The sequence below is a fragment of the Protopterus annectens genome, chromosome 1.part2, assembly GCF_019279795.1.
Source record: "Protopterus annectens isolate FY-2018-M chromosome 1.part2, PAN1.0, whole genome shotgun sequence".
NCBI classification, from domain to species: Eukaryota; Metazoa; Chordata; order Ceratodontiformes; family Protopteridae; genus Protopterus; species Protopterus annectens.
The window spans coordinates 205,464,241-205,486,455 of record NC_056727.1 but is presented as its reverse complement, the minus strand read 5'-3'; the positions used below and the strand labels follow the sequence as shown (position 1 = coordinate 205,486,455).

Genomic DNA, 22,215 nt, shown 5'->3' with positions numbered 1-22,215 from the left:
ATTTTTTGGAATATTTTAATGCTATACTAAGGTTTATGTTATGTTTTGTTAGCTTTACAGTTTAGTAATGCTTTGGTTTATTTTTATTAGTTTAGGTGATTATAAATAGGATGTTCTTCATGTTTCACTGTTGCAGTCATTACATTTGGGTAATCTGCTTGCAGGTTGCCCTCAGTCGGCCTGATTAACAAAGTCTCGGGTCCTGCGTCGGTTGCTGTCCCTTCTTCCGTGTCGTCAGGAGTATAAAACATGCAGCCATGCAGCCAACATCATTACATCAGTCTTTCTTGCTGTGCAGTGCCCGAAGCAGAAATAGAAGCAGTTCGCAAGTGCCAGTCGGCCGACTCCTGAAATTTTCGTTTTCGAGTTTCAGAACCGAAGTCTTCGACTTAAAGCTAAGTACCCCGTTGGGGAAACTTTTTCTTGCTCCTTACCGATGTCAGTAAAAGTTAATAATTGCATTACTTGTGGAAAGCAAATACCTCATAAAGATTTTCATTCATACTGTATTCCTTGCCTAGGCCCTGAACACGATGTACCTTGCTGTCGGTTTTGTGCTTTATTTAATCAGTGCACTGTCCATCATCGGTATATTTTTGCCTCTAAATATTTAGTTTCTCGGTTTAATTATCCAGAAATGTCGTCGGTTAGCCATCCGACTACTGGGATTCCGAAAAAAATGCAAAGATAAAGACAGAGACAGGCCGCCGAGGTCCAAAACTGCCGATGATGCTTCTCCTAAGCTAGTCGCCAGTTCCCCGGTACTCAGTGAGGCACTTTCGCAGCCCCTGATACCCGCTATTTCTGATTCGCAGGCCTCTACTGAGACCCATTCGGAGTCTGGTATGCCGCAAGATACTTCAACTATGGAACCCGCAGATGTCTCTACCTTGGATGGGTCCAGTGCCGCTGTGCAGGCACCGGCTTCTGAGGGTGTATTCAGGCCTACAGACTTGCATATTAAATAGACACCTCCTTCATTACTAAGGCCTAAATCTCGATCCATGACTAAAAAACTGACACCCAGACCACATGCTCAGGCCCCTATGCCTAAAAAACAAATGATAAAAATGGCTGAAGATCTAATAACTCTAATCAGGGGTAGTCAACCCCCCCCCAAGAGGCCTAGGGCTGAGCTTGATTATGAATCTTCTGATCAGGATTCTGTTTCTTCTGACTCTTCTGATGACCTGGATTTGTCCATACCTACTTATAAGCATTCTGATGCAGAGGATTCTATTCCCTCTGCTTCCCCTCCTGAGGATTTTTCTTTTGGGGAAACTTTACATACTTTAAAGGAGCATTTCCACTGGGAAAGCCAGGAATTTTCTGATTCAAAAAGGAGGCTTAGGGATTTCCTTCTTCTACCTCAACATAGGCCTTTGGCTTTACCTCCTGTACTAGACAATGTTGATGGTGTGTTCTCGGAATCCGGTTTGGCTCCTGATTCTCTGCCTCCTGCTCCTAGTAAACCTGACAGATACTACAGGGTTCCTGAGTCCCACAAGTTCCTTTTCAAAAATCCTGTTGCAGATCCAGAGACTATTTTTCATTGGCCCAAGGGCATTAAGGCCTCTACTGCTAAAAATCCTACCCCTTCTGACAGAGACACCAGGGCACTGGATGGGTAGGGTAAAAAGGTTTATACTTCTGCAACCTTGGCAATCAGAGCTTTTAACTGCCAATTTCATATGTTAAAATATCAGCAACATATTATTGGACTGCTTAAACAGAAAATTATGTTGATTCCCGACTGTGTGGAAAATAAAGATTTACAGGACTTAATGCATTCTGCTGAACAAGCTGGAAAACATACTTTGCAATATGGTTTTGATTCTTTAGAGGCCTCTTGCGTGGCTACTGTTACTGGGTCTGTCCTTAGAAGGCATGCTTGGCTTAAGGTGCAATCTCTGCCTGATCATGTTAAAGCTAAATTGTTGGATGCCCCTTTAAATCAGGACCGCCTGTTTGGCAACAAGGCTGAAGAAGTTCTTACAAAGATGGAAGATAAAGCTAAATCTATGCAAACTGTTAAAGATTTTTTTACAAGTGCAACCTCCGAGATTTAGTAGGCACTGGCCTACTAAGAATTGGTCCTTTTCAGTCCCTTCCGGGTCCTCTCAAGCCAAACCCAGACACAGCAAAAACTCCAGGTTTCAGTCCCAGGGGACTCTCAGAACTAAGCAGTGGGGGGCCTCCACTTCCAAGTCTGGAAATAACAAGACACCCCCTATGGTAAACAGTCTAAATGACTTCCTTTTAAAATTCCCAAGCACTTATCTTTTGACCACCCCTTTGGGGGGAGAGATTGCTCTTCACGCAAAGAACTGGGAACTCATAACCCAGGACAAATGGGTTTTAAATATAGTGTCCCAGAGATACAAATTTCATTTCCACACGTTGCCAACACTAAATGGGTGGCCAAACCTGCCCCCACATCAGTGGGCAGAGGCTCAAAAACAAGTACTTTCCCTCTTAAGCATGGGGGCTATTCAACTGGTACCAGAAGAGGAAAAGGGACAAGGTTTCTACTCCAGACTTTTTCTGGTACCCAGAAAAGACAAATCATGGCGTCCAATCCTGGACCTGTCTACTCTAAACACCTTTCTGGAGATTCCAAAATTCAAGATGCTGACTCTTCAGCAATTACTTCTTATGCTAGGCAAAGATGTCTGGTTGGCAACACTAGATTTAAAAGAGGCATACCTGCACATCCCAATCAGGGAATCTTGCAGAAGATACCTATGCTTCAAACAAGGCTACATGCATTATCAGTTCTCTGCACTGCCCTTTGGCTTGTCTACTGCTCCCAGGGTATTCACAAAGTGCCTGGCTCCAGTTATTTTATTTTGCAGGCAAAGAAGTATTCAAATATACCCATACCTGGACGATTGTCTAATTCAGGCAGAAAGCCAGGGCATACTTTTAAATCATCTGGCATTTGTAAAAGGGGCTCTAACTTGTCTGGGGTACACCATAAACAAAAAGAAATCACAGCTGGTACTCTGTCAACAAATTACATTCCTGGGAGCAAGCTTGAATACAACTGCCCAGGTGGCTTACCTCACGCCAGAAAAGCAAATTCATTTAATAACCTATTTCAAACAAGTGGCCACAAAAACTCTGCTATCTGCAAGACAAATACTGCAAGCCTTGGAGTTCATGGCCTCCTGCATTCTTCTAATTCCATATGCAAGACTGCATATGAGGGAACTATAGTGGTATCTAAAAAGTCTATGGAGTCACCATTATCACAGCCTGGAAACAATGATTCCTGTCATACCTTACCTACGCCTAGAGTTCCTCTGGTGGGCAGAGGCCTGCCACCAAAACAAGGGACTACCATTCACACTACCCCCTGCTGCCCAAACCCTAACTACAGATGCATCAGACTATGCATGGGGCTCACCTGACAGGGAAGTGCATTCAGGACAAATGGAACCCAAGTCAAATGCACCTACATATCAATCAAAAAGAAATGTTAGCTGTACAGAATGCTGTGACAGCCTTCAAGGACTGCATTCTTCCATGACAACTAATGGTAAAGACTGACAACACCATGGTTATGTGGTACATAAACAAGCAGGGGGGTACACATTCCTACCCCATCTGCAGACTAGTCATGGCATTGTGGAACACAGCCTTGAGCTACCAAGTGCACCTACAAGCTCAATTCCTGCCAGGAAAACTGAATACACTGGCAGATGGACTAAGCAGAAACCTCATGGACCCACATGAGTGGAAACTGGAACCAAGGATTTTCAACATGTTGACAAGCAAATGGGGGAGCCCAGACATAGATCTATTTGCCTCCCCCCAGAACTACCAGTTGGACAAGTTTTGCATGAGGACTCCCCACAAACAAGCCTGGAAAGTGGATAAGCCTATCAGTCTACGCCTTCCCCCCCTGCTGCCTCTGCTCTCCAAAGTTCTACTAAAAGTCAAACAGGACAAACCAAGGATGATCTTGATTGCTCCAGACTGGCCGCGCCAACACTGATTCCCCCTCCTGCGCAGTGCGCACAGTTATCTCCTTGGCACCTGCCTCAGACCCCTTCCCTGCTGTCTCAGCAGGTGAACCAAATTCTGCACCCTCAGCTTCCAACATGGAACATTACAGCCTGGCTAATCAATTAAACTCACCCTTATCATCTCTCAGCAATCCTGTGATGGATGTCATCCTAGAGGCAAGGAGACCTAGTACTAGAAAATCTTATGCTGCAAAATGGAAAAGATTCTGTGCCTGGAACCAATCTCAAGGGATGAGCACAACAGCGCCCAATTTACCTCAGATTTTGCTATACTTAACTGAGATGCTTCACAAGGGCCTGTCCTTTTCTTCCATTAAAATTCACAACTCAGCCATTTCAGCTCTTTACAACACAGAACCTCCCCTCTTCTCCCATCCTCTGCTCAAGCAGTACCTCAGAGGGGCCAAAAACTTGAGACCACCCAGGAGAGCTCCATCCCCTGCCTGGGACCTTAACTTTGTATTGGAGAAACTCACTCTACCTCCTTTCGAGCCAGCTGCTACTGCAGACTTAAAATTTCTTTCTTGGAAAATAGCTTTCCTTTTAGCAATCACTTCAGCTAGAAGGATTTCTAAATTACAGGCTCTTATGGCAGTGGAGCCTTTCATCATCTTTCATGCGGACAGGGTGTCATTCAGGACCAATCCATCCTTCATGCCCACGGTGGTATCCAGCGTGGCTCTTAATCAGTCCATTCATTTCCCTACCTTCTTTCCCAATCCACAGAACAAAGGGGAATGGTTTCTGCATTCCTTGGATGTGCACAGACAACTTAGATTCTACTTGGACAGAACTAAACCTCAAAGGAAATTGGAATAACTGCTGGTAGCATTTGCTGCAGGGGCAGAGGGGAAGGCTATTTCAAAACAAACCATTTCTAAATGGATAAGCCATTGCGTTCATTTCTGCTATAAGTATCATGGAAAACCTATCCCCCAGGGGATCAGATCTCACTCCACCAGGGGTACATCTACTTCTACAGCCTTTCTCAGAGGTGTTCCTGCCAGGGACATCCTAGAAGCTGCTACTTGGAGTTCTGTACATACTTTCACCAAGCATTATCATTTGCCAATTTTCTCTAAATCCAGAGCTGGCTTTGCCACTGCTGTCTTGCAGGGCCTTATTGCTGGCCCTAATGCTATATAAAATCCTCCGCCCAACCATAGCTTTGGGAATCTACCCAAATGTAATGACTGCAACAGTGAAACATGAAGAACATAGTACAGTTGTGTACACTTACCATAAATGTAGATGTTCGAGTGTATTCACTGTTGCAGTCCTGGTTACCCTCCCTCCAGCCCCCTAACTTCTTCTGACTATACCTCTACTTTCTTTCACTATGCTTAAAAGCCTTTTGGTGTATTTGCTTTTTGTTGGAGGTATACCTTGGTGTTTTTATGTTTATTTTCTCCCCAATGGGGGGGGGGGGGCACCTGACATCTGGGGCAAGAAAAACTGATGTAATGACGTCGGCTGCATGTTTTATATCCCTGACAACCTGACGTCATGGAAGAAGGGACAGCAACCAACGCAGGACCCGAGACTTTGTTAATCAGGCCGACTGAAGGCAACCTGATTAGCCAGCTGTAATGACTGCAACAGTGAACACACTCGAACATCTACATTTGTGGTAAGTGTACACAACTGTACTTTACTTTTCCTGCCAGTGCTGTTTTCTGGTGTGTGTGTGTGTGTGTGTGTGTGTGTGTGTGTGTGTGTGTGTGTGTGTGTGTGTGTGTGTGTGTGTGTGTGTGTGTGTGTGTGTGCGTGCGTGTGTTTTCAAACCATTCTGTCAAATAATGTTTCTGCTGAAATGTGAATCGCTGAATATTTTAATCAGTTGATGTTTCATCAAATATATAGTGCTGCTGTTGGTGTGAGATTGTCAGACAGTGAGGATCAGAGAGCTTTCTCTTTTGTGCAGTCTTGGAGTTTGTATACATAAGTAACAGGAGCTGTGGGGATTCCATCACTCCGCCAACATTGGAGGTGAAGGGGAAGGCTTTCCCCCTAACATTTTTGACTATGTAGTCAAACAGTGTGACTTTTTGTGATTTGTCATTTTGACCATTTTAGTATTGTTAATACCTCAAACACACACACACACACACAGAGTTTAGTCTAATATTGACATATTCATCATTATACCTTAAATGCATAATTATTTATTTATTTAATTATGTATTGGCATTTGTATACTGGGATAGTCCACTGGACCATTGAGAACCCATTTTCAGTGGAGGCCCGGCGAGAAAAGCGCTACAAAACATGATGATATAAGTGAATATAACTATAAGAAAAGTTACAAAGTATTTGTACATAAGCAAAAATAATTAACAAATAGTTAAAGTAAAGATAAATCAGAAGTCATCTGTATGGTACAGCCAAATGAAAACATAAAATACTGGATAACATAAGAAAAATAAGTAAAGAAGCTAACATTCATAAAAGCTTCTGCCATAATTTTGTCTAGGTTATCTCCAAAAATTTAGTAGAATAGTGGTCACTGAAGTATGAATAAGCATAATGAAGTAAAGGGAGTCAGGTAATAAAGTAATTAATCCAAATATGCAAATATGTAAGCTTTCAGATAAAGTAATTTCAATAATAGTTTAACCCCAGTATGCACTGCTTCTTATGATTATCAGATGCCAAACACAAAAGAGTCACTTTTTGAATAATAAGTTAAAGATCACACATTATTTTCACAATCAGTGGTCTAATCTACCTCAAACAGAAGAGGAAGCAAGGAGAGTCACTTTCACAGAACACACTTCCTGATACCTTTTCCTTAGTATATTAGCACACTCTATGAGAAAGCAAAAGTTCCTAAACTAACACATTGTGTGTTTATTTGGCTTTTAGGGCCCATTTTTTGTTAAACCTCACTGTTGCTATAGCGGTACCTAATTAGAAAGCCAAAGGTAGAGCACAAACTTATTTAAAGAGATTCATTAAATAATTATTATTAAATCTGCACCTATAGCAGACACGTATTGCAGAGACAAAAAGTAAGTGTCAGTCCTGCTGAAAGTGGAGTTGACTAACTACTTTGCCAAGATTCTCTGTTATTATCAGGAAAATTACTAAAATTGGTAAGCATGCAACCACTGACAATGTAAAACTCATTGTAGTGTGTTCAAAAATAGCAGAATCAAAGTCTATCAATCACCTGAAAGTTCACCAAGTGGTATAAAGTCAGTGCCAACCAGAACATAATGTAAGCATTATCTGAATCCTCAAAAGTATAGTATATGTGGTTTCTGGCACATAAGGTGAATATTATTTCATAAGCAAGAAATAAGAACTAATGTGTAGTGCTTAGTAAAACAAAAGTTACAATGCAATGCAAGTACATCCAGTTTTATATCCAGTGGGAATAACCACCTATATTGGCAGAAGTATGCTAACTACTAGATGATAAAAGTCCTGTAATTATATAGTCAGTTCACAATGGTCGATAACAGGTAAAATTAGCTGTCTATGTATAGAAGTATTGTTCTGGTTTTATGATTACTCTTCAGATGGAATGGCTGAGTAGATTTTACAGTTATAGCTGAACCATATCAAGCTCTAAAATAGTAAAACATTAAAACAATTAAAAGCACATTGTATGTTCATTAAAATGGCAAGTGAAGGTTTAACATTCTATTGGAGCTCCTAATGTAGAAATCAGTTTCAGCTTCATGGGATATAAATGTTGATTAAATATCAAAATGTTTATAGAGAATTTATTTACTCATGATGCATATTTCACAGCTTCTGTCACATTTTTTATATCAGCTATGTTTAAGCCAGAAAATAAATTTAGTTTCCTTAAACAGTATAGGTTTTGTGTATATAGCCAAGCATAGCAACATGATATTTAAAGTACTTTTTCTACCTGTAGCTACCCATTGCAGGGAATTCTAAATATCAGTGGTCCTCTGGACAGTACCATGGTATAGAGAGATAGAGACCAGGCCACAGCCCAGACAACCTGGGTTCAGTAAGTGGCTTGGACATCTGAGGCACAGGCAAGGAAGGATGGACATGCCCATCCTATGGTGATGGAAAAGAGGAGCACATGTCTTGGGCACACTAAGCGATTCAGTTTTCCTAGTGGAGACCAGAGAAATAACCTTAAGGTGCCATCAAGGGTGAATGGGCAATTCTATTGATGTCAGCCCTTTGTGGAAGTGATGGAAAGTTCAGTGCTATATTAAAACACCAAAGGAGAATGCATAACTTGTCACTGTACCTCTAAAATAACTTTAATTCACCAGAGAAGTGCTTTTGTCATGTTTGATTAAACAATTTATCAGATAATAACCATTTGTAATATAACCATTTTTAACTAAACATTTTTATAAGCTCTAAAAGTCACATGACTGCCAAGCCCCCAAGCAACTTAGTCATATTTTTGAGACTGCGAAGAAGGATAATATAATTAAAAATTGTAGGATGAGTAAATGTGAACACTGCAGTTATTGTAAGTTTATAAATATAAGAGAAAGTTTTTTGATTAATGATCAATGCTTTAAAGTGCAGGGGAAGTATAATTGTCACACTTCGGGCAAAGTATATGTAGCCTTATGCCAAATGGGCCCTGGATTTTACATAGTTAAGATGGAGAGCAAGTTGAAGGATAGAATATATGAATGAAGTTAGAAGAAAAAAGTAACTAACATTCTATTTAAACATATAAGTGCAAAAGGACACGAGTTTAAAGTTATGGGATTAGAGAAAGTAATACCTAATGTCCTAATGTAAGGGAGGGCATGGACTTTGTTTTTAGAGAAAAAAGAATTATACTGGCAGCTCAGTTTAAATGCTGGAAGCTGACCAGGCTTGAATTATATGTATATGCTTTTTTGTATTTATGTATTTGAGAGGTTTATGAAATGTGAAAAAATGTTAATTTCAGAATGTGTATTTATTCTGTGCATTTAATGAATTAAATTTATTTATTGCTTGATGATGTAGAAAATGTTCAGTTTTGAATAAGTTGCTTGGGGGCTTGGCAGTCATGTTCATAGGTTCATAGGTGTTTATTAAGTTTACGATCATAAGGGCCTTTTTAAGCCTAGCCATGCATCCCAAATCTCTGACAAGTTCTGATACCTTTGATAAGTTTAAGCAGGGGCTTGGGAGATGAAACATTTACAAGCTAGGGCCTGTGTCCATTAGAGACATAGGTGCCAAACCAGGGATGAACTTCCTGTTCCCCATCCACTTGTCCAAGTTGCACTTGAATTGGGTTAGGGAGGAACTCTGCTTCACATGGATGGGGAATCTGTTCCAGAGATGGGGTAATTTCTAGGATACATACCTGTCTCTCCAGCAGGTCCTCTTTATATCACAAGCAAGGTTCAAGTCCTTAGAATGGGTAATTCTGTTGCGGTCTGACAATGCCCAATATGTCAGGCATAGCTCTCCCCTCAAAAGCCTGTAGGAGACAGAATACAGGGATAAAGCCTTGATGCAGTCTGCATAGGACATTTTACTTAATTCCTGTATTCTTTTAGTGAGGAACCTCTGTGGACATTCTAATTGTTGGATATGCCTGGTTAGGTACATACCAAAGGGGGCATTGTACTCAGTGATAGATCTGATGAATGGTGAATACAGTGGAACAATGGCTTCCTTTGTTTATAAGTTGTGCAACATAGAATGATTTCTTCACCTTGGTCAAAGGCTAGATTACTATTTATGTGTGTCCCTAAGTCGCTGACTTCTGGGTTAACTCTAAGGGGTGTGGTTGTCAATACGATAGCTACCAGGGGTGGATGACTTACTGAAGAATACTATTATGCATTTCTTAACATTTAGTTTTAGTCCATGGCTCTGTGTTAGTCATGTGATTTTTAGAGTTTGTAAAAATGTTTAATTAAAAATGGTTATTATCTGATGGAAGTATTTTAATCAAACAAGACGAAAGCGCTTATCTGGTGAATTAAAGTTATCTTAGCAGTACAAGTGTAGTGTTGAGCTGTGCGTTCTCCTTTGGTGTTTTATTAGTTTGTTTATATTTGTGTTTCTGGTGCTTAGTTTGTGGTTCTTGTTGAACAAAATGACTATGGGTGCTTTTACCAGTTCGCAGCACCTGTTTCCCAAATTGGATATTAATGAATTGCATAGAATAGTGGGCAATCTTACATTACTTGTATAGCAGCTCATGCAGAGAATTGATAAGGGAAAGTTTTTTGATTAGTGATGAATGTTTTAAAGTACAGGGGAAGTATAATTGTGACACTTCAGGTATATGCCAAATGGGCCCTGGATTTTACATAGCTAAGACAGGGCATAAGTTGAAGGAAAGAATAGATGAGCACACTTACAAAATTAGAAGAAAGAAAGTAACTAGCACTGTAAACATATAAATGAAAATCCAGCATACAAGTTTAAATGTATGGTATTAGAGAAAGTAATACCTAATGTAAGAGGGCGGCCACGGGCTTTATTTTTAGAGAAAAAGGAATTATATTGGCAGCTCCGGTTAAATGCTGGAAGCTGACCAGGCTTAAATGAGTTGTCATCCATTTCCTGCTTATTAAAGTTAACAGCACATTTAAGGTAGAGATGTGTATTTAAAGAAAAGGGTAATCATATTTATATGCTTTTTGTATTTATGTATTTGAGAGGTTTATCAAATGTAGAAAAATGTTAATTTTAGAATGTGCATTTATTCTGTGGCTTTAATGAACTTGAATTTATTTATTGCTTGATAATGTATAAAAGGTTCGGCGGTTCTTTACATTTTTGAATAAGTTGTTGGGAGGCCTGGCAGTTATATGTTTTTTAGAGTTTATAAAAATGTTTCATTAAAAATGGTTATTATCTGTTGAAGTCTTTTAATCAAATAAGATGAAAGCGCTTATCTGGTGAATTTATTTTGGCAGTACAAGTGATGAGTTACATCTTCTCCTTTGGTATTTTATTAGTTTGTTTTTATTTGTGTTTTTGGTGCTTCAGTGCTATATTCCCATTGCACATCCTGCCCGCAGAAAAGTTGCTGGGAATGTGCAAGAAGTGTAATTAGGAAAATACTCCATAACAACAGTTGTGTCAAGGGAGAGCATCCAGCCCCAGGTTTAAGAACCTGTCAATACCCTTATCCATCATGGATGTCTCAGTTAAAAATTAAATAAGGAATGTCAGCTTATCCTAGCAACTATTGATTATGCACCCAAATTTCCAGAGGCTGTACTGTTATGACTAGTCAATGTAAAGCACTTAGCAAAAGAATTAGCACTGCATTTTTTCTAGGATAGGAATTCTCTAAGAAATTTTAGTGACCAAGCCTCCCTATTCATATCCAGCATAATGCATGAACTTCTTCAGGCAGTAACCCTAAGCAGAATTATAGCTGGGTTATCTGGTGCCTTGTGCAATTCTCCAGAGCAGCAGCCATCTCCAACTCTTAAGATGAGGACCTTTAAAAAAAGGGTCTTCTCAAATTTAAGGACCAAAGGAAAAAAAAAGCATCACTGCTCTCTAACTCTAACAAACCATGTGCTACAAATGAGACAAGTGGTTTGCTATTGCTACAGTTAAAATAACACACACTAATTGCTTCAACCATGACCATAAATGCAGTATTTATTTATTTATTTTAGTTTGTTTGCCGGGCTAGTACACTGACACTGATCACTATAGACCATTTGCAGGCGCAGTGTCTGCATTCATTTCTGAATGTTAGTATTAAGTGAATGCTGATACTGAACCATTGGCATCTGCTGATTGTACCCCCTAACACTTTGCACCTGAGGCAACCACCCCTCCTACTCACCCTAGCTGCAACTCTTCCCCAAAGATAAATCAGTGCAAAGTCAATGGCAAAAGAGTTGGTACTGTTGTTTTCTTTTTTTCCCCTAAGATCATCTGTATAACTTCCTCAAACATATGGGCTAGTTAAGCACTTAAATAAAACTTTCAAGTCTGTGTTACAAAAGGCTACGGAAGTTTAAAGGAGAAAGAGGGACTAAATGCTTCCATTTCTTCTGTTTGCCATAAAAGAAGTACCCAAAGCCTCAACTGGTTTCACAAAATGTTATTTTATTTATATTAAAATTAAATAAAATCAATGTTATATCTGAACTGCTGTATGACAGACATCCATGAGGCTTGCTATATTTAGCAAGCCTCACACATCCCTGAGGCTTGCTAGATATAGCTACAGAAACCCAGGAGAAGACCCCCCCCCCCTTTAAAATGTGATGGAGCATTTTACAGACATGCGGAACAGCAGAAAAGATATAAAGTCTATAGTAATAGAACATATGAAGTGAGCACTGGAGACACACAAGCGATATAATAAAAATGCTCATCTCAAAGAGTTCAGACCAGGAGATAAAGTACTTGTGTTAGTACCTATTGCTGAAAATAAAGTTCTTGTAAAATGGAATGGATATTTAGGAATTGTAGAAAAAGGAAGTGAACTGAACTGGGAAACAGCTGGGAAAGGGGAAATCAGAGCTGCACATTAATATTCAGAAACCTTGGAGAAAAAGTGAAGCTTCTGTAGTAAATATGTTTGCAAAAGATGTTATTTTCCAAGCCATTTCTCAAAGTCAAATGGGGGAGACATTATTAATGGCTCAGAAATAAAAAATTAAGGAATTTATATAGAGGAATAAAGACATATTGCTAGAGTTGCCTAGTAGAACCACTTTAATCTAGCACAACATGGAAACACTGTCTGGTATGAAAGTAAACGTGAAACCATACCAAGTACTAGAAGAGATGCTGAAAAATGCTCAAACCAGGAGTCATAGTGAAATCCCAAAGTGATTGGAGTTATCCAGTTGTACTGGCTCCCAAGCCAGATGGGCCTGTAAGGTTTGGCAGTGACTTTGGAAAGTTGTACACCATTTTGAAATTGTATTTATTTCCCATGCCTTGATTAGATGAACTGATTGAAAGTTGGTTGTGGCTCCAATTTGGACCTATCCAAAGGCTATTGTCAAATTCTAGTAGTGGCAGAAGCTGAGGAAAAACTGATATTTTCCCCAACAGATGGACTCTTTCACAACAGAATCCTAATTTTATCTCTATGAAGTACTTGCAACATTCCTCAGGCTGATGGACATTTTACACCTTTATACTAGGTATGTCATTATTTGTCTAGATGATGTGGTAATATTTTCTGAGGGCTTTGAAAGCCATCTTCCTAAAGTCCAAGGGATTTTAATTTCATTGCATTGAGCTGAATTGACTGCTAACCCAGCCAAATTCAAGTTAGACATGACAGAAGCCCACTATTTGGGCTGTGTAATGTATCAAGGAGAAAGTCACAGGCTGAAAAAGTTGAGGCTATACAAAATGAACCCTTGCCAATCAGTAAGAATAGGTTGACTTTTTTTTTTGTGACTGGCCACTATGAAAAATGTATCCCTAACTTTGCCACCTAATTTACCTATTGGTAAGGCTCCATTGAAAACTAAATGGAGAGCTGAAACAGAATGAGCCTTCAAGCACCTGGAAGGTTTGTTATGTTCAGAACCAGTACTGATATCTCTAGTGGTACACATGGATGCTTCTCTGGTATACATGCATTTTTACATCAAGTTATAGGCTGGGTAAACATCCCCTTTGTTACATCAACAGGAAGCTCAGCAATGCTGAAAATGCTGTTTAGTGATTGAACAAAAGTGTCTTGCAGTTAAATGGGCCCTTACAACCTTAACATTATTTGTTAAGCAGGGAGTTTTCATTGGTAAATGACGTGACCATGCCCCTATACTGTGGCTGTATACACAAAAAGATTATAATCCAAAATTGTCATTATTGCTTTAGCACTTCAGTCCCTTAATTTCAATACTGGCCTGGATGCAGCAAGTTAAATGTGGATGGGCTGTTTCAGGCATACAGCCCACCTAGTGGGACTCTGTGATCAGAGGGTATCATGTAGCATCATGACCGCTAAGCCAGAGATCAAGCCAAGAAAACATGCTGCTGTAATACAGGAAGGGTTGTCCTTTAACAGGAACAGGCAAAAAGTGTATTGAAGTCAGTTTCCCTTTAGGGTCACTTTGTCAGCTAGGATTCATATTCCTTACCTCTAGGCTGAGAAAGGATTTAGCAGAAGAGTCCCAAGATATTTAAATGGAAGGATGAATGTAACCAGGGCATACTTGGTTGAAATTATTAGCTTGCAGAGAAGCAACTGAGGGATAAAACTTAGTGAAAGGGCCAATGACTGTAAGTTTTGTTTTACTACCAGCCTGTGTGTGACGAATCCAGGAAAACTATTGAAAAGGTCTCATGTTTAGAAGTGTTAGTTTACTACAACCTCTATGCATGAAGAACATAAGAATAAGAAATGATACTTGAAAGCTTTTTTATTATAAAATTTATGTGTGAAATAATCAGTGCGCTGATGAAGCTGAACTGAAATTTATTTTGTTACCCCATAATTGTATTCCCATAACAATCAGAATTTAACTGTAGAACCTGTTATTTCTTGTTTTCTTTCTTTTTTTTCCTCTGTCTTTCTAATGCATTGGCTTCTTTTTCTTTTTCAGGAAACCGGTGAAGCAGACCCTCTCAAAGTGGTCCATTTTGGTTTGGTCTGATACTGGAATTTCTATTCAAAATTTCTAAATGGAGACCTAACAGCTTATTAGCTTTACATGAGAGATAGAGTTTTATAACCAAGTTATTATACATATTATACATGTTTTTTTTTTGCTTATTGTATATACAGTGTAACATAAACAAAGATAAATATTTATATTCTGTATTTTATATAAATAGCCATAATCAAATAATAGTGCAAATGTAGTCCTTATGTTTCATACTTCTTGCATACCATAGAGCATGCACATTGTTTATACCTTTTGTTACTGTTTAGTAATTACATGAATTTGATAATGCTGAACCAAGCTATAATTTACAATCTAGAAAGTCTCCCTCGTTTGATAGTGAACTATTGAGAACAGTTTACTGCATTTGAGCTTGATTTGTAGGTTAAAATTCAATGTTTATGAAAAGAACAAACTGCTTAAAATAAATTATCTTTGTTCCTTCATTCTACAAGAAGCTGATTGGTGCATCATTACTTGCTATCTTCCCATTCCATAGTGAGTAACACTGAGCAATCAGCAGTAACATGACAATATTCTAATGATACTTAGTGCGTCACATGCTTCAGAGTTAATCCTGTGTATTACAATGTCATGGGGTTTCCAGGCTGACATAAGCGGTTAGGCATCATGTTTATACTGTAAAGAATTAATGCTGCCAGTACCAGTACTGCTAGATATATTACAGACAGTTGATAAGTTCCACTGTTTTTATTTGTCAGATTGGTAAATTATAAAACTATTAATGGATGTGTGAACTTATGTTTCACAGACACCATAACTCCCACTCTTACACAGTCCGTATTTCTATTATTGCAGGTTTGCCTAACTGGCACTCTACACTTGGTCTTTTGTTGCAAACCAATGTTAATTAGTCCAGCATTAGTGCCTACAAATATAACTGTGACATTGATGAGTATTATGTCTTTGAGTGTCACTGTCTGCAATACAGAAAATCACTTATTTTAAATTGTGGTTTATAAATCTGTAAATAAGAGATTATAGTATTGGTCTGATATATTATTACCTTTACTTGACATGCCCACTCATCAGCTATTTTCCTATTCTTTCATGCAATCTTTTCGATATGCCAGTGGCATGTTTCCATAGTTTCCCTTTACTGCTAATGTATCTTTATTCTTCAATGTTTTATCACAAATAGAGACAGTTAGCTATTTGGATATATACAGTATCAGTGAAACTTTCTGAGGTTTTGGATTGCCTAGAGTAGCAACAATTTCTTAGTGTTTTTACTCCTGACTTTTCACTTTAATTTTGAAAAAATACTTCATGAGTGGTGCAAAAATGTTTAAATATATTGGTCTTAAATGATAATATCACTGTGTTAAATCTCCAGTCATCCACAACACCTTTTCCTATTTTTGCACGTGGGATCAGGCTGTCACTTCCAACAGTGACAATCATCTAGAGCCAAAGTTCACACCTCTGGGTGGCTAGCCCTGCTGTGGAAATCTCCCATCATACAATGAAAAATGTGCCATCCATTTTCATGTAGTAGAGCAAAACAATTGTGATTAAAATGAGCCTACACAGAAGTTTGACAGTGTCACTTTACAATCTTTGTAATATTATACATGATTATTAATGGTAACCAAGTACTTATTTCTCTGCGGTACCAAAGAAATATGACAGTACTCATTTTTCAGATTTTGATAAATGGATGTTCACATCTTGGAAGATTGTTTTCCACTGACTGTAACAAATTACCTTTTTGGGAAGGAGTTGCAGAAATATATTTTGATACTCTACATAGTTGCTACGGAAGTTAAGTCTGAAGGTCTTGTTGAAAATGCACATTAAACATGTGTTTATTTGTCTTTGTTTTATGGGGAAAGTCCAACTGGGTGGTACCCATTTTCAGCAGAGGCTCGGGGAGAAAAGCTCCATTTGTTTACATTGCTTTATACAAACTTGTCAAACACAGAGTAATTATATTTCTTTTTACATTTATATATAAAATATTAGAGTAGCTAGGAACCTATGTCAGAACTGATAAATGCAAGATCGTGTTCCAGTAATATTAAACATTTGTCATAGCCATCCATATCTTTACATTGTGTTTTTTTTTATTTTTTGGAATTTCATAGCTGTCATTTTTTTTTTCAAATTTTCATCTGAGTATGTTAACTTATCAAAAATTAGATTTTAGATGTACTTTCAAAAATCACTTTTAACAGTAGAAACTGGAGCTTCTGTTCATTACTACTAATGATTTGGAGTTGCAAGCTTCATAAAAAACTGTGTATAAAATTACAGTCTACTTCTGCAGACCTTTATCTGTTACAGCTGACAAAATAATGATTAGTTTGTAACTGATCTATACTTAATTGAATTAACATTATTGCAGCTGTAAAGGTAATACATAAATAGTATAATTCTCACTTTAGTTTCATTTAGCTTAATGCCACATGCTGTAACTATCATATGAAGATAATAATCAAAAGGACGGCTGACCACTGCAGTGGTGGTCTGGGAATGGTAATCAATTTGTAATTGATTATTATTAAATTACTTATGTTGTTTGTATTATGTTAGTTATGTTGGAATGTGATGATAACAGGTATAAGTTTACTGTAGTGCATGGAATGTTGTGATTATGGTCTGATAACCAGAAAAAGATAAATTTGCTAAGCACTTCCATAGGGTGAGATCCAGTTGTAACAGCACTTAGGAGTGTATAGCAGAAGTTTGTTATACAACCCTAGTACTCTTATGATTTGTTTTCATGCTAGGGGCAATGCTGACTGGCAAAAACTGTGATAGAAGGTTAAACAGCCTAGCATGGCAGAACAAGGTGTCTTGGCTTTTAAAAGCTGTGGCATTTCATTTCTGCCATCTGTTTCTGATCTTCTCTCATCTTTTTGACATGTCCTTCATAAAAAAACTGTTTTTTCTGGTAAAACAATGAGCATTACTCATTCACTTAGTCACTAATAAGTTTCATACTTCTTAATGTTCAAATAATGCATGTTGATGTAAAACCATTTTTTATGTTTACTTTTTAAATGAATTAGAGCAAAATAATAAAAAATCCCCACTTTTTTTGCACAAAACAAAAATTGTATTAACAGACATTTTAAAAAATCCCATGCATGCTGTGCAGTCCTTATGTATGGTGTACATACAGTTTACACCAGTGACTGGAATGTTTCCCCTCATATATGTGTCTCCATGAGACAGTGAGCCCAAATGGACACCCACATAGTTTTATAATATAGTAGAATATCAGGAAACCTAATCTTCCCTATTGTTTTGTGAGCAACACCCTGTCCCAATTCAATCTTGGTCTCATCCTCCCATATTAGGTTTCTCATCCTACCTTTTATCCTTCCAGTGTACCTAAGATCTAAGCCAGTCCAAAAGGGTTGTCTTAAATATGACGTATGTGACAATATTTGCCAGTGTACCACCTGCACTCTTTGATTCAGATCTAAACCTAAATGAGGCCACTGCTGGAGATTTTCTTGTATCGTATTCAATGTTTTTTTCATAAGAACATTTCACTGACTGAATGCAGATTTTTAGGAGAATAACAACATTCATACAGAATATTATATTCATAATAGCAAAAAGTATTCTTAGAGCCAAGCCAACATGGAATGGAAAAAGGAGATTTTTGCCGATAAGGATGACTGCAATTTGGGGTACACAGAATAGGCAAGAGGGGGTTAAATTTACTGAAGGAAACTGGCAAAGGAATCAAGATTTAGGGAACAAATAACTAGTGAGGGAAAGGTAACAGAATGGGAAGAGGCCAAGAAGGCATTCAGATTGCAAACTAGAGATTGCTTTTCCGATCAGGGATTGATATCAGAGTATAGGTAGAGAGAAAGAGATAGGGGAATCTAAAGTGAAAGACCTACAGTGGAAGAATTTTTAGCTGAATCTAGAAAATAATTTATTATTAAAATTGGGATATGCAACAAAGTCTAGATTTTTGCTTTCAAGTGTTTGCATAGGTATTCTTATACCCTATGCCAACTCCAAAGAATTTTTCTCCTGTAGATTGCAAATGTTGGAGGTATGATGGGGAAGAAAAATATACTTGGGAGCTTGTTTTTTTGGGAGTGAAATGAGTTGTCAGACTAAAACTTCTCTACAGAGTACATTGTCAGAAATACTGGGTGAGCTAATGAGTGTAACTAAGGAAATGATTTTTTGAACTGTGATACAAGATCTGAATTGCATAGCCATAGTAAGACGTTGTTAAGTTTAATTCTGGTGGCTGCCAAAAATGCAGTTACTAGAAAATGGAAATCAGAGTCTAAACCAACCATATTTGAAGTAGTAAATATTGTAACTGAGATAAAAGAACTGGAAGTGGGATCTTTAGAAAACAGTGGGAGCAAACTGCATAGAAAACAATGAAAATTGTGAGAACCGTACATGTAGGAACATGTTTTGAAGATATATGATGGTTTAAGAGATTGCAGGAATTGAACAATTTATGTAATTGTGGGTTGGTTATATTATGTAGAAGAATATATGTGATGTATAATGTTTATAAATGCAAACTTATTAATATGGTTTCTTTCCTTTTATATAAATGTAGGTTTGCATATGTCCAAGTGATAATTCAGTAAAGGTGTTGTTTTACAGAACATTTTACTGATGTTCATATTTAGGTCTCAGACAGACCCACAAATATTTTAATACATCTTCCCCCGACATTTATGGCTAAGAGTTCATAACTTTTTTGGATAATGTAAATTTATCCCTATTATACTATATTTTTCCTGGTCTATTTTGTATCCAGAAATACTCCTAGATTGGCCCAACATGTCAAACACTCTTCCCAGATTCTCCCAAAGTTGTCTCAGGGTTAATATTATATCATCAACATATAATGCTATTTTCAGTTCTAAATCTTCCCACTGGTACCCTCTGAGTACTGATTGCTTAATCTCTGCTGCCAAGGGTTCAATATACAATGCAAACAATAATGGTGATAAGGGTCACCCTTGCCTTGTACCCTCAATAATGTTAAAACATTTGAGAGCCTTCCTATTCTATCATCTTAATTTGTGTCTGCACTCCCTTGTATATTACTTGTAGCATTAATATAAATGGTTTGGGAAACCCCGTGTACCTTAGCACATGGAACAAGTGTGGCCACTCCACACTATAGAAAGTCTATGTCTAAGGAGACTATTGCTATTCCCTTTTTAGAGGTATTGGTATCTTGTATATATTATCAAATGTTCTACCCTCCACAAATCCGCATTGCTGTCTATTAGTTTCCCAACTATCGGACCCAACCAGTTTGCACATATAATCATGAAAACCTTGTAATCATGATTTAGTATGGAAATAGATGATATGACATAACTATCAATGTAGTTAACTGTTGCCTTCTCTGTTGTAGCTTACTTAACTTCTATATCTTCCCCCTCATATCCATTCTTTTCTTTCTCCTCTTCACGTCTACCTCATTCTGCAGTGCTCTCCTTATATCTTGCTTACCCTTTTCCCACCCAACATAAGTCCAGTGACCCTCCCGTTTGATCATCCCTAGAACCATTTGCTCAACCCATGTGTCATTCTAAGGGGATCCAGTATCTGTCTGCCTGGGACGACATGATCAACAAACCACGATGCTTTGCCAGAGATGGCCTGTACCTGCCGCCCTTGGGATTCTGGATACTGGCTAAGGCTCTTGCCACCCCTATAGTGCCTTTTTTAGGCAAGATTCAAATGACAAATTCACCACCCTAACAGGTACCAGCAAACAAAATCTGAGGGTAATGCTACTTAATGCTAGAAGTCTAAACCTCAAAGTGCACTCAGTCGAGGCACTCCTTAAAATGGAGGACATTGACATCTGTGCAGTGACAGAGACCTGGTTCAAGGCTCCAGAGAGCACCCCTGCATTACCAGGCTATAATCCATACCACACCTTTCGGTCACCTAACCTGGACTGAAGCACTAAAGGTGGAGGCGTGTACATATTCATTAAGGATATCCACACCTCCAGGCTAGTTGCTCAGCATAATGCATCTGAGATTATCCAAGTGCAACTAACTCTGGGGCAAGACCACAATGCAAATTATAGCTTGCTACAGATCCCCCACCATGCCCCAGGATTCCCACTCCTCATTTCTTGATAGGGTACAACCTAACACCCTAATAATGGGCAATTTCAACTACCCCACCATTAACTGGGAAAACTACTCATGCACCAACTCTTAAATTCCAATGCCTTGGATCAACTTATCCACACCCCCACCAGGGGCAGCAATATCCTAGACCTGGTCATTACCAACATGGGCAAACGGTGTTCCACACCAGAGGTCAATTCCTCGTTGGTCAGATCCGACTACAAGCAAATCACTCTAGACATCCACATCCCACCCCCACCCACCATTAGGGAAACCACCATAAAAAATTTCTCCAAAGCCAACTTCACACTTCTTAAGACAGAAGTGGCAAACTTCACGACACCCATGCTGACGGACAAAAGAGATATGACTGCTGAATCCTATGCACTTGCACTTTATATGCACTTACACGAGTGCATGGATTGTGCAATCCCTAACAGAACCAAGATGCTATCCTCCAAAAAAAGGAAGCCAATCTAGTGGTCCCCTGCTATAAACAAACTCTACAACAGAAGAAAGAAACTGTTGCAAAAAAGAGTAAAATCCCATGATTGGAGGAACTCAGTGGTCAGCCTCAGTAAGAAGATGAGATCCCTCATAAAATCCTCTAAAGCTAGTTACGAAAACAAATTCACCACTGATTCTAAAGGCAACCACAAATCATTCTATAGCTATGTCAAAAATCTCAATGGCAACACTCAGATCTGCTCTGTGTTACAGCACAATGACACTAAATATACAGAACCAACTGATATTGGCAACATCCTGGCAGATAGGTTCAGTGCTAACTTTACCCCTCTCTCATCCCCTAAAGGGCCCATCTCTATACCGGAAGAATGCAAATTACCTGTAATCATGGCTGCACAGGTAAAAAACACACTCTGCAAAGCCAAGAACACAGCATCCATGGGACCTGACAACATCCCAGGCTGTGTTCTACATGAACTACAGAACGAACTGGCACCCCACCTAAGTACCATGTTCTGTCATAGCCTCACCTCAAGCTTTGTGCCTACTGAATGGTGCACAGCAACGGTTATCCCACTCCACAAAGGGGGAGCCACCACTGACCCTGAGAACTACCACCCCATTAGCCTGATGAGCCTGGTCTGCAAGGCTATGGAGTGTATCATCATGGAACTTATAAACAATGATATCAGTAATCTCCAAACTCTGGGCCCTACCCAGTTCAGGTTTGTAAAAGGCAGATCATGTCTCCTAAACCTGATAGACTTCTTTGAAGCGGTCACCAAAGCCGTAGATGAGGTCAAGGTGGTTCACACAGCCTATCTAGATCTCGCCAAGGCTTTCAACACCATCCCCCACTCTGGAATTATAGACAAATTCACTAAACTAGGTATAAATCCCTATGTCACAAGATGGGTTGCGAACTGGCTCACTGACAGAACCCACACTGTGAAAGTAGCAGACTCTAAATCCAACTCCAGACCAGTGACAAGTGGAGTATCATAGGGTTCAGTCCTAGGTCCTCTCCTGTTT

General features: G+C 38.7%; 1 protein-coding gene across 1 annotated transcript in view; it reads left to right on the top strand.

Annotated features, from left to right (window-relative positions):
- LOC122788613 (WD repeat containing planar cell polarity effector) overlaps positions 1–15,047 on the top strand; it is a 2,136,001-nt gene extending 2,120,954 nt beyond the window's left edge. The window contains exon 17 of the mRNA XM_044055516.1: positions 14,537–15,047. Coding sequence (XP_043911451.1) covers positions 14,537–14,587 — 51 coding nt within the window. The 3' untranslated portion in view covers positions 14,588–15,047. The remainder of the gene's footprint in view (positions 1–14,536) is intronic.
- Positions 15,048–22,215: the final 7,168 nt, after the last annotated feature.